The following is a 13306-nucleotide window of genomic DNA, read 5'->3' as shown; positions in this document are numbered from 1 at the left end:
AGATTCAGACCCGTCGATGAAGCTGCACGACAACACAAGAAGGAACTTCAGGAAACTCTGGAGCCCTTAAAGGAGAAGTTAAAGGTTTGTGAACGAGTTAAAGTGAAGTTTGATCAAACAGCAGAACACATGAAGGTCCAGGCCCGACACACAGAGAGGCAGATTAAGGAGCAGTTTAAGAAGCTTCAGCAGTTTCTAGAGGAGGAAGAGGAGGCCAGGATGGCTGCACTGAGGGAGGAAGAGGAGCAGAAGAGTCAGATGATGAAGGAGAAGATGGAGGCTCTGAGCAGAGAGATAGCAGCTCTTTCAGACACAGTCAGAGCCACAGAGGAGGAGCTGAGAGCTGAAGACGTCTCATTCCTGCTCAACTACAAGGCTGCAGTGGAAAGAGTCCAGCAGCGCCCCCTGCTGGATGATCCACAGCTGCCCTCAGGAGCTCTGATAGACCAGGCCAAACACCTGGGCAACCTGGCCTTCAACATCTGGAACAAGATGAAGGACATGGTCTCCTACACTCCTCTGATCCTGGACCCAAACACTGCTGGTCCAGGATTCTTCCTGTCTGAAGATTTGACCAGTGTGAGACGAGGAGAGGAACAACGGCTTCCTGACAATCCAGAGAGGTTTGATGAATACTTCTCTGTTCTGGGCTCTGAGGGCTTTAACTCAGGGACTCACAGCTGGGATGTCGAGGTTGGAGACAGTAGATACTGGGAACTGGGTGTGTTAGCAGAGTCTGTCCTGAGGAAGGGAGACATACTGTCTGGATTATTGACAATAATGTTCAATAGAGGTAAATACTCAGCAGAATCACCACCAGCTCCACCCACTGATCTCAGTAAGCAGAAGAAGAAGCCCCAGAGGATCAGAGTGAATCTGGACTGGAACAGAGGAAAGCTGTCGTTCTCTGATCCTGATACTAACACACACATACACACCATCACACACACTTTCACTGACAGGATGTTTCCATTTGTTAGCACTTTGGATTATCGCCCACTGAAGGTTTTACCAGTGAAGGTCTGTGTGACTGTAGAACAGAAACAGAAAGACTGTAGAACAGCAGGTGGGTTTCGGTGGTGGTTGGGGTCTGTGTGACTCAGTGGTTCTACGATTGGATCATTGATTACTTGGTTTAAAGTGAATTTTCTGTGTTGATCCTGATCGATTTGTTTATAGATGTGGTGTTTGTAGGTGTGAAGTATTCACATTATCTGTCGTGTGTTTCTGTGCTGCTGCACTCAGTAGATTAAAAACTCTACTGAAAAATGTATGTGAAGTTGTGGAAAAGTCTTGGACTTGAACAGTAAACTAAGTTTGAGAAGCTTTTGAAAAAAATAATTAAATATGAAGAGTAAAATATCTCGAGTTTGTTTGAAGGACTTATTTTTCGTTATTGTCGTCCTCTCTGATCACTGATGTATTTCTACTATTTCTATTCTTTGAATTCATAAGTAAATTCATGTTGATGCGTGTTTTCAGTGAATGGTAATTATTAAGTGCTTTGTTGTTAAAATGAAATGCACTGCAGAATGTTCTGTTAGAGTTGAAGTTTAAACCTGTTTTATCTTAACGTAGGTGGTTTATTATCAGTCGGGAGAGAAAACCAGAACAAACTCCATTGAAAGTTGGTCAGATTATTAGAATATAACGGGCTTGTGCAAGTTTGGACAGAAGGAAGGACCTTTTTCACTGTGTTTGTGATAAAATAAGTTTTAGAGGGAGATGAAACGGCTCTGGAGAAGTGAGTCATTGTAGGTTTGCACCCTGACAAATATCACACATGTAGGAAACATATAGAGATATATTTACAGTATATATAAAATTTTTGCACTACTCATGTATTTTCTTAAATTCTCTGTTTTCTCTTTTACACGTGTGATTTTCTTTGTGCTGTTTGAGCATGGCTGGAACTTGAGAACAAGAAATTAATTTGCTGTAATTGTTGTGCATGCAATAAATGAAGAACTTAAGGGAGCGTTATTTAATTTTTATTAGTAATAAAAACTGTAAGTCTTTGAAAATGATTTATTTGATGTGAATAGTTTCAGTTGAGTTTTAAGATATAATATTTAATCATAGAATTTATGTTTGCTTAGAAAAAAATGATTGTAATAATAATGCCAATAATAATAATGTTTAAACATTTTGGAATGTGTTGGTTTTGTAAGTTGGTCGTTATTTTCAAATGGACAACACAATAATTATGTCTAATAACAGCACATTTTGTGGATATTATTCTATGCTGCCCTACCATTGAGAGGCAAATAGTCTTTTTCATCTAGTCCTGTATCTCCATATGATGCTACATGTGTTACTCTCTGTTCTTAGTTAAGCAGAGTGGAGGCAAAACAAAACAACAACAAATAAAACTGCATGTCCAAATGCTCATCATTCACTACAGACATCTTTCTTAACTTAAACACTGGAGTTTCTGCTCATCAGTTTATTCATTTCATAAAGTTTTACATACCACATGGTGGAAATGTTTTTTAGTCACATCCTTGAAGTGAGAGGCTGGCACTCTACTGACTGAGCTAACCAACCACTCTAACAGTTGGTTTTAAATTATCTGGCCCGACATCTAGTGGCTTAAAAAAGCGGCCCAATGCCAAAGTTATTTGCCGACCCCTGTCATATTACATTATAAGATAACTTGGGTGTGAAAACATTTCTTAAGAGCGACTCTCACCGCCTCTTTTGATCCCTAAACTACAATTAATCCTGACTTCCCAAAACAATTTACAATATGACTCTTCTCTGATGAATTTGGTCTTACCTTAGCTAAGTCAGCTAAGGTTACACAAAGGGTTAGATTAGTATATAATTTACTGAAAAAAACAGAATACTCCCAGAGGTATTTGGTGTGTATAATTTCATCTTTTTGGAAAGGAGGGAGGTTAAGTGTGTAATATTCAAAACAAAAGTACTATGTTATTAAACATGAATATAGCATTACTTATTGAATAATTTCTTAAATTCCCAAAACATTAACACAGTTTTGGTGACATGTTATTACAACATTGGCCAAAATATTACAATACTGGGAAATTATAACATTATTGGGTTCTGTAAAAATAAGTTTCTTTGCAGATGATGCGGTTCTGTTGGCTTTTTTGAGGTCTTGTTCATAAGTGATGGAAAAATGGAGCGTGAGATGGACAGGCGGGTTGGTGCGGCGTCAGCAGTAATGTAGACATTGTATCAGACCGTTGTGGTAAAGAGGGAGCTGAGCCAGAAGGCAAAGCTTTTAATTTACCAGTCGATCTATGGTCCAACCCCTACCTGTGGTCAAGAGCTGTGGGTAGTAACCAAAAGAACATTGTGGATCCAAGAAACTGAAATGAGTGTCCTTTGTAGGGTACAGGGCTTAGCCTTAGAGACGGGGTGAGGAGTTCGGACATCTGGAGGGAGCTCAGAGTAGATCCACTGCTTCTTCGTGTCGAAAGGAGTCGGCTGTGGTGGTTCTAGCTAGGGATGCACCAAAATGAAAATTCTCGGCCGAAGCCGAATATAATGAAAAACTTTCCCAAAAATGGAACAAGGTTTTTCACGTTTTTCATTTATTTTGCCAATTTTATTTTATTTTTTACCATTGCATAAATTAAATAATCAAAATGTACATTTTACTCAGTGATTCCCACAGCATAAAGAGATCATACAACCAAGTGTGAGAGTTAACTCGGTTCATAAAGACTGGGGCTATTAATATGTTGATTGTGTGTAAGCTTTACTTAAACTGGGACTGATAGGGTCAAACTATAGACTAAAAATATGGATGTAGTCTCTGTGACATCAGCCATATGTTCCTGGAGAGCCGTTGTGAAGGTCAATGTGGGCGGGGCCGGCCGTCGCTATCTTGGCAGTGCGTCACTTGGCCTAACTCCCTGATGACCTAAAATTACAACAACACAGATGACTATGACAACACCCAGAGAAGCCTGGGATGCCGCCCTTTTGGATCCTTCTCCGTGTATCCTCTAAACGTTCCTTAGAGTTCATCAGTCTCCTGGATCTTGCTTCGCCCAGTGAAGTCGGGTTTTGGTAAACTTGTAGGGTTCCTTTATGAACTGAGCTCACTTGGCCTTCTGATTCCTGAAGACCTTTCTGCCCTTCCACTGGTCAGATATTTTATGCATTCCTCAGCATTTGCTCTTCTGCTTATCTAGCGTCTCGATTTCTCTTCTCAGATGCACGATCCCTCTCTCCATTCTATTGGGGCTGTTTTCCAGGTGTTCCACTTCCACTCCTCTGTGCTCAAGGGTTCTCTGGCTAAATTAAAGACAATTGTCGTCCTGTCAAGTTTCCTCTCATCTCCAAAACTATGGATTATGGAAATGAGTAGTGCGTCTCAGGCACAGATTGAATGTCGATACCAGGTGTGAATGTGGCCGGAGGTTCAGGTTGATCATAATTCTTGTGTGAATGACTACAAAACCAAGACAGAGGTACTGTGCAGTATCTAACTGGTACAACATGTGTGTGTTATCTTAACAAATGATCATCAGTTTGGAATGAAGCATAACCTGACAAACTGCAATGGTGAAGTTCCGCCTCTCAGTTGAATCACTTGAGACAAACCAGGAAACAGGTTTCTTGTGTGAATGACTACAAAACCAAGACAGAGGTACTGTGCAGTATCTAACTGGTACAACATGTGTGTGTTATCTTAACAAATGATCATCAGTTTGGAATGAAGCATAACCTGACAAACTGCAATGGTGAAGTTCCGCCTCTCAGTTGAATCACTTGAGACAAACCAGGAAACAGGTTTCTTGTGTGAATGACTACAAAACCAAGACAGAGGTACTGTGCAGTATCTAACTGGTACAACATGTGTGTGTTATCTTAACAAATGATCATCAGTTTGGAATGAAGCATAACCTGACAAACTGCAATGGTGAAGTTCCGCCTCTCAGTTGAATCACTTGAGACAAACCAGGAAACAGGTTTCTTGTGTGAATGACTACAAAACCAAGACAGAGGTACTGTGCAGTATCTAACTGGTACAACATGTGTGTGTTATCTTAACAAATGATCATCAGTTTGGAATGAAGCATAACCTGACAAACTGCAATGGTGAAGTTCCGCCTCTCAGTTGAATCACTTGAGACAAACCAGGAAACAGGTTATTATTCTTCCTCATTGAAACGAGACACATTGAGAGTCAGACAAAACCACCACTTCCACTGAGAGAGGACAGCTACATGAGGGATTACTGGGAATACTGGTATTCTGGGATATGACCACTTCTACATGCTGCCACAAACTGAGTTTGACAAGAACAAAGACTCAAAGTGAAGGTAACTTTCAGGGCCGTTACTGAAGGAGGGAGTTACTGACTGTTTCCTGTCGGAGCGTCTGCTGCTGTGACTTCAGCTTCACTCAGAGACTAAATGGCTTCCAGATTAGAGGACGATCTCTGCTGTCCTGTCTGCCAGGACATCTTTAAAGATCCTGTCATCCTGTCATGTTGCCACAGCTTCTGTAAAGGCTGTCTGCAGAGCTGGTGGACAGAGAGAGGAAGTCAGGAGTGTCCAGTTTGTAAGAGGAGACATTCAAAGGAAATGCTGCCTCCTAACCGTGCTTTAAAGAACCTGTGTGAGAGTTTCCTACAGGAGAGAGATCAGAGAGCTTCAGAGGCTCTCTGCAGTCTGCACTCTGAGAAACTCAAACTCTTCTGTCTGGACCATCAGCAGCCAGTGTGTGTCGTCTGCAGAGACTCAGAAAAACACAGCAACCACAGATTCAGACCCGTCGATGAAGCTGCACGACAACACAAGAAGGAACTTCAGGAAACTCTGGAGCCCTTAAAGGAGAAGTTAAAGGTTTGTGAACAAGTTAAAGAGGAGTTTGATCAAACAGCAGAACACATGAAGGTCCAGGCCCGACACACAGAGAGGCAGATTAAGGAGCAGTTTAAGAAGCTTCAGCAGTTTCTAGAGGAGGAAGAGGAGGCCAGGATGGTGGCACTATGGGAGGAAGAGGAGCAGAAGAGTCAGATGATGAAGGAGAAGATGGAGGCTCTGAGCAGAGAGATAGCAGCTCTTTCAGACACAGTCAGAGCCACAGAGGAGGAGCTGAGAGCTGAAGACGTCTCATTCCTGCTCAACTACAAGGCTGCAGTGGAAAGAGTCCAGCAGCGCCCCCTGCTGGATGATCCACAGCTGCCCTCAGGAGCTCTGATAGACCAGGCCAAACACCTGGGCAACCTGGCCTTCAACATCTGGAACAAGATGAAGGACATGGTCTCCTACACTCCTCTCATTCTGGACCCAAACACTGCTTTTCCATATCTCACCCTGTCTGAAGATCTGACCAGTGTGAGAGGAGGAAACGAACAGCAGCTTCCTGACAATCCAGAGAGGTTTGTATACAGCTGGTCTGTCCTGGGCTCTGAGGGCTTTAACTCAGGGACTCACAGCTGGGATGTCGAGGTTGGAGACAGTACAGGCTGGATACTGGGTGTGTTAGCAGAGTCTGTCCAGAGGAAGAGTGACATACTGTCTGGATTATGGAGTATGTGGTCGTATAATAGTGAATACTCAGCAGTATCCCCTTCAGATCCATCCACTGATCTCAGAGTTCAGAAGAAGCCCCAGAGGATCAGAGTGAATCTGGACTGGAACAGAGGAAAGCTGTTGTTCTCTGATCCTGACACTAACGCACACATACACACCTTCACACACACTTTCACTGACAGGATGTTTCCATATCTCAGCACTTGGCATGATCGCCCACTGAAGGTTTTACCAGTGAAGGTCTGTGTGACTGTAGAACAGAAACAGAAGGTGGGTTTGAGACCCTGTGGTTTACGATTGGATCATTGATTATATATTTAAAGTGAATTTTCTGTGTATTAGATCGGCTGCTAAAACTTGAATGCTGATTGATTTGTTTATAGAACTGAAGTTGACAGACGTGAGGCTTTTACATTGTCAACCGTCATGTGTTTCTGTGCTGCTGCACTCAGTAGATTAAAACTTCTCATCTCAGGGCTTCCAATACCAACGCTTTCAGACAGAGTGACAAAGCGTAGTTATTTGATGCTAAAGGTAGGCTACCCTTTAGCATCTGTGTGAGTCGGCCCTTGATGCGTCTCATGCAGAACGGAAGTGCTACCATAACCATCGCCATAAAAGCGTCGGTAATGGCGCGCTGAGATGAGAATGCGTTGATATTTTCCTAAACCTAACCAAACTGCGACGTTTCACAATGTTTCTAACCAGATGTTGCATGTTTAGTCTTGCTTAATTGATTGTGGAGGCCTACATGTACAACAGCGAGGCTTAAAATGTGACGACGAGGGGTCTTGACAAAGCGTGACGCCCTAGGATGAAAATTGGTTGAAAAACAAAATAGATGAAGAGTGACAGGCATGTATCTCATTAGTCTGTTTGCTATTTCTATTATTTGAAGCCATACGTGCCTTAATGTTATGTGTATTATTGTATGCTGATGTGTATTTTGTGTCATGGGTACTATAGGTTATTTCGTTGTTTAAATGGTCTCCGTAAAATAAATAAATTTGTCAGCAGCATAGTTCCAGTTTAGAGTTTAAAGTTTCAACCTTTGTTATTTGGAACAAATGTGGTGGTTTATTATCAGAAAACCAGATTGACTAACTTCAGTAAAAGTGGCACAGTACGCTGGGACATTTGTATCATGTGTGGACAGAAGAAAAGACCTTTTTCACTGTGTTTGTAATAAAGTAAGTTTTAGAGGGAGATTAAATAGCTCTGGAGAAGTGAGTCATTTGAGATTAACACCCTGATAAATATCTCACATGTAGAACAGATGGAGTATTTACAGTATATATTAGGGCTCGGTATTGATAAGGACCTCACGATAAGATTATATCACGATATATATTACGATGTCTACATATTGCGATGCACTGCAATATTCACACAAATGATTCACTGAAATCTTTTAAAAATAGAGCTGAAAATACAACTTGCTAGTCTATTAAGATTAATCTGCACATCACATAATATTGATAACTCATCCTGTTAAGTGAGTTCGCAAGTTTGTTGTTTTCCCTGAATACTTTACTGTAGTATATCAAAACAAGCAAATGGCATTTGTTTTATCTAAATCATTGTTATGTTTTTAAACTAGGTCAAAGGTTTGAAAGCTTTGAAATATGAAGTCACTGCATTAATAATTTCTGCGTTTGAAGTATTGGCAGCCAGCCCACAGTGACATTTTAAATCAGTTAAAAACTTGAACAATTAATTGATGATTGAACTATATTCTTAATTTCATATATCCATTCCCTGTCTTATAATATAAAAATCACAGTGTTCAGGTGTATCGTTTTTTTTTTTTGTACAGCAGTTGTGTACTGTATATATTTATTTCCTACATTTTTACTTTTGCAATATTAAAGTCTTTGTCTTAGGTTCTCTTTTTCTTATTTACGTGTGTGACTTTCTTTGTTTGAGTCTGTTTGATTCTCTTCACTGTAAATATGCATATGACAAATAAAGAACTTAAAGTAGTGTTGTTTGTTTTATAACAAAGTATTTGAAAATGGAGATTTATTTGATGTGAATAGATGTATAATAGATTATAATTTAGGTTTGCAAGCTACAAAATGCATTTTTATTAGAATTATGAAGGTGTTAAATATGATAAGCTAATCAGTGATGATTGTGAGCTTTCTGGTGAAACTGAATACAAGTATGAGCTCATAATCTTTAAACAACACAGATAAAAACTGATAAACGGCAAAGATTTACTCAAATAAAACATGTCACTGATCTTTCTAACTTCATGGGGGTCAAAGGTCAACACCCAGGATGTGAATATTTCACTACGGCATCACAACTGTATTCAGTGAACTGAACTTCATTTCCCATCAGTGTGTAAAGAGACGTTACCACCAAGCGTGAGAGTTAACTCTGTACATAAGGATCTGGTCTTTTGATTTGTTTGACAGCGACGTAGACCAGTTGGTTTTGGACTGAGAGGATCAAACAAGCTGTTTGTGTGTTTCAGATGTTAAAGGTCCTCCGGCTCACCGGTTCTCCTGCGGTCAGAGTCCGTACACCGACAGCGGAGCCTGGGAGAGGAAGTTCTGCATCCTGACAGACAGCCAGCTCATCCTGCTCAACAAGGACGAGGAGGTCAGAACTCTCTGCTGTTACAGACGCTTCACACACAAATCACACACCTGAAAACGCTCTCATTATATCCAAGGTGGCTTCAAATCAAGGGCAACTGGACTCGGTTGAAGATCCTTTGAGACTTTCATATGAGAGTCGTCTGACTGGCAGGGAGTCCCAGCTATTTAACCTCTGTGGGGTCGTTGTCAAGGTGATGGATGCCACCTGGTTCATTAGTCAAGTCAATTTATTTATAAAGCACATTTAAAAAAACAGCAAATGCTAGTTTTGCATTTTAAAATGGCCGGATAAGATGATCATACAGCAATAAATAGAAAGGTGTCCCTACACTGACAGCCAGAGAACAACAGTACGTTTCGAGACCAGACTTAAAGATCTTGGTGGTGAGGGATCACCGAATGATCATTGCAAGTTTGTTCCACGGTCTTGGAGCCACAACCGAAAATGCAGGATCACCCTTTGATTTCCATGATGGTCGCTGGAGTCTGCAGGACCGTTGCAGGTTTTGTCACAGGGCCAAGTGTGAGTGTTTGTTCAAGAAGAGATAAAAGGACAGCATTGTAGGGGGGGGATAAAGCCTGATTTATACTTCTACGCCGTAAACTACACACTTAGCCGTGCGTTTATACTTGTGCGCTGGTGTCGGCGTCGCTTTGCAATTCTCCAAAACACTAGTTGGTGGTGGGACTATATGTTTGTTTTTGTTGGCTTCCACCTGCTAATATCTGGTTTAGCACTTAAATGGGGATGAAATGATAACCGTGCAACTCTCCTAGACTTTACAAATGTTATCGACCAAATGGATCATATTCTTTCAAATCGACCAGTCACAGTTCTTCCGGCTCCGTTGCTGCGACATATAGATACAGTTTTTGGGAGGTTGGGCTACGTGTAGGCCGTGGCGTTAACTTGATGCATAAGTATAAAGTATCTCAGGCCTCCTCCCCCATTGACAGATGGTTTCTCTACTCTGGTGTGAATTCTTTATTCATTCACCGCTCTTTCAAACCGTCTGTCCTCCCCGTCCACAATATGTACATAGTTGCCTTCGACAGAGTCTCTTATCCTTTAAATGTAAGTAAACGGCCGAGTCTTGATTTAAGTCAGGTCACCACTTTCCTGGAGACTGAACAAACTCTTAGATTCAGCCGTTCAGACTTGGCCTCAGTTGACCCTTCATAGGTTAAACAGCTGGGACTCCCTGCCAGTCTGTCAGAACTAAATGTGAGTATAATATCACACATTCATCACAAACCTGAACTACTACAGCAACAGAAACTAACAGCCACTCAATCGCAGACTTTGTATTTCATTGGAGAAAATACCTCACAAACTCATGTGTGTGAAACAAAGTACCTTTCCACCTCTGATAGTGAAAAATAAAGTGTACCAGTACACAGTGAAGTTCTCTGTACCAGTACACAGGGAAGTTCTCTGTACCAGTACACAGGGAAGTTCTCTGTACCAGTACACAGGGAAGTTCTCTGTACCAGTACACAGGGAAGTTCTCTGTACCAGTACACAGGGAAGTTCTCTGTACCAGTACACAGGGAAGTTCTCTGTACCAGTACACAGCCCAGTCTGCAAAGTGTTAAAAAATAAATACTTCAGACAGACTCAGATGTGTTTCTGTTCATACTGCATTTAAACTACAATTTATACTTCATTTGTTTCCCTCCCCCCTCAGGCTGCAGGTGAGGCTCAGGAGAGCCCCACGAACTCGTCCAAGGGCCGGAGTCTCCGCAGGACTGTCAGCGTCCCCTCAGAGGGACAGTTCCCAGACTACCCAGCAGAGGGCGCCGCCATGTTAGGTAAGGACTAGTGAGGTGGGAGGGAGCCATGACAACAAGCTGATGCTGGTGCTGTGAGCTGCTGCACCCTGAAACCAGGAAGTAAAGATTAGAGCTCAACGGAGCTCCGTAACGTTTCATTATGTAACACCGAGGCCAAACCCAGCAGGGATTACAGCGAGAACAAAACAGCGGACGTGATGATGTTCAGAGGTCATGATGTGGACGAGTTTTCTGTGTGTGTGTGTGTGTGTGTGTGTGTGTGCATAAAATAAATAAAAAAAACTAAAAGTGTACAGCTGAGGATTAAATCACTCGCTGGATTTAGTTTCACTACATGGAATTCCAGGTGTATTCCAGGCAGAGGATGTCACTTTATGGAATTTCACAGATGTTTCCTGGAATAAAAAACCGAATCTGTTGTTTCACATTTTGTCTGCGTGAGAACAGAACAGTCTCTTATAGTTTCTGTATTACTGATATTTAAAGCCGTGCTTTGGTGATTTCACTGCCAAAAGATTGTTGTACTTGTGAGAGTGGACATAGATATCCTGACTTTTAATCTGTAGTGTCAAACTCCCAAAACACTGAGCCTACAGTTCCCACAATGCAACTGGATAGTGCATTTTGTTGGAGCCTCCCTGCCTGGTAAACAGCCACGTCTTTCAATCTCCAGTTTGTAAAGGGCCACAATACTTCCTACTTAATACTGCATTTATGCTACATTTATACTACATTTATACTGCATTTACACAGTATTTATACTGCATTTATACTGCATTTATACTGCATTTATACTGCATTTACACAGTATTTATACTGCATTTATACTGCATTTATACTTGCATTTATACTGCATTTACACAGTATTTATACTGCATTTATACTTGCATTTATACTTGCATTTATACTGCATTTACACAGTATTTATACTGCATTTATACTTGCATTTATACTGCATTTACACAGTATTTATACTGCATTTATACTGCATTTATACTGCATTTATACTTGCATTTATACTTGCATTTATACTTGCATTTATACTGCATTTACACAGTATTTATACTGCATTTATACTTGCATTTATACTGCATTTATACTTACATTTATACTGCATTTACACAGTATTTATACTGCATTTATACTGCATTTATACTGCATTTACACAGTATTTACACAGCATTTATACTGCATTTATACTTACATTTACACAGTATTTATACTGCATTTATACTTGCATTTACACAGTATTTATACTGCATTTATACTTGCATTTATACTGCATTTACACAGTATTTATACTGCATTTACACAGTATTTACACAGCATTTATACTGCATTTATACTTACATTTACACAGTATTTATACTGCATTTACACAGTATTTATACTGCATTTACACAGTATTTATACTGCATTTACACAGTATTTATACTGCATTTATACTGCATTTATACTTACATTTACACAGTATTTATACTGCATTTACACAGCATTTATACTGCATTTAAACTTACATTTATACTGCATGTATACTGCATTTACACAGTATTTATACTGCATTTATACTGCATTTACACAGTATTTATACTTGCATTTATACTGCATTTATACAGTATTTAAACAGCATTTACACAGTATTTATACTGCATTTATACTGCATTTATACTGCATTTATACTGCATTTATACTGCATTTACACAGTATTTATACTGCATTTACACAGTATTTATACTGCATTTACACAGTATTTATACTGCATTTATACAAGTACATTTATATGTGTACTGCATTTATACAAGTACATTTATATGTGTACTGCATTTACACAGTATTTATACTTGCATTTATACAGTATTTATTCTGCATTTATACTGCATTTATACTTACATTTACACAGTAATTATACTGCATTTACACAGTATTTATACTGCATTTATACTTACATTTATACAGCATTTATACTTGCATTTATACTGCATTTACACAGTATTTATACTGCATTTACACAGCATTTATACTGCATTTATACTTACATTTATACAGCATTTATACAGTATTTATACTTGCATTTATACTGCATTTACACAGTATTTATACTGCATTTACACAGTATTTATACTGCATTTATACTTACATTTATACTGCATTTATACTTACATTTATACAGCATGTATACTGCATTTATACTTACATTTATACAGCATGTATACTGCATTTATACTTACATTTATACTTACATTTATACAGCATTTACACAGTATTTATACTGCATTTACACAGTATTTATATTGCATTTATACTGCATTTACACAGTATTTATACTGCATTTATACTTACATTTATACTGCATTTACACAGTATTTATACTGCATTTATACT

The 13306-nt window shown here is 39.7% G+C and overlaps 3 protein-coding genes across 3 annotated transcripts in view; all 3 read left to right on the top strand.

Annotated features, from left to right (window-relative positions):
* Nucleotides 1–1913, top strand: part of LOC123971957 (nuclear factor 7, brain-like) — a 2990-nt gene extending 1077 nt beyond the window's left edge. Inside the window, exon 2 of the mRNA XM_046051089.1 lies at nucleotides 376–1913. Within this exon, the coding sequence (XP_045907045.1) occupies nucleotides 376–1098 (723 nt within the window). The 3' untranslated portion in view covers nucleotides 1099–1913. The remainder of the gene's footprint in view (nucleotides 1–375) is intronic.
* rasal2 (RAS protein activator like 2) overlaps nucleotides 1–13306 on the top strand; it is an 80337-nt gene that overhangs the window by 24111 nt on the left and 42920 nt on the right. Inside the window, exons 2-3 of the mRNA XM_046052081.1 lie at nucleotides 9004–9131; nucleotides 10819–10942. Coding sequence (XP_045908037.1) covers nucleotides 9004–9131; nucleotides 10819–10942 — 252 coding nt within the window. The remainder of the gene's footprint in view (nucleotides 1–9003; nucleotides 9132–10818; nucleotides 10943–13306) is intronic.
* On the top strand, nucleotides 5349–6830 carry LOC123972387 (nuclear factor 7, brain-like). The gene has a single exon (XM_046051872.1). The coding sequence runs from the start codon at nucleotides 5397–5399 to the stop codon at nucleotides 6828–6830; it is 1434 nt and encodes a 477-aa protein (XP_045907828.1). The 5' UTR covers nucleotides 5349–5396.

This window comes from Micropterus dolomieu, linkage group LG06, assembly GCF_021292245.1.
Source record: "Micropterus dolomieu isolate WLL.071019.BEF.003 ecotype Adirondacks linkage group LG06, ASM2129224v1, whole genome shotgun sequence".
NCBI lineage: Eukaryota > Metazoa > Chordata > Actinopteri > Centrarchiformes > Centrarchidae > Micropterus > Micropterus dolomieu.
This window is presented reverse-complemented; position numbering and strand designations above follow the sequence as displayed.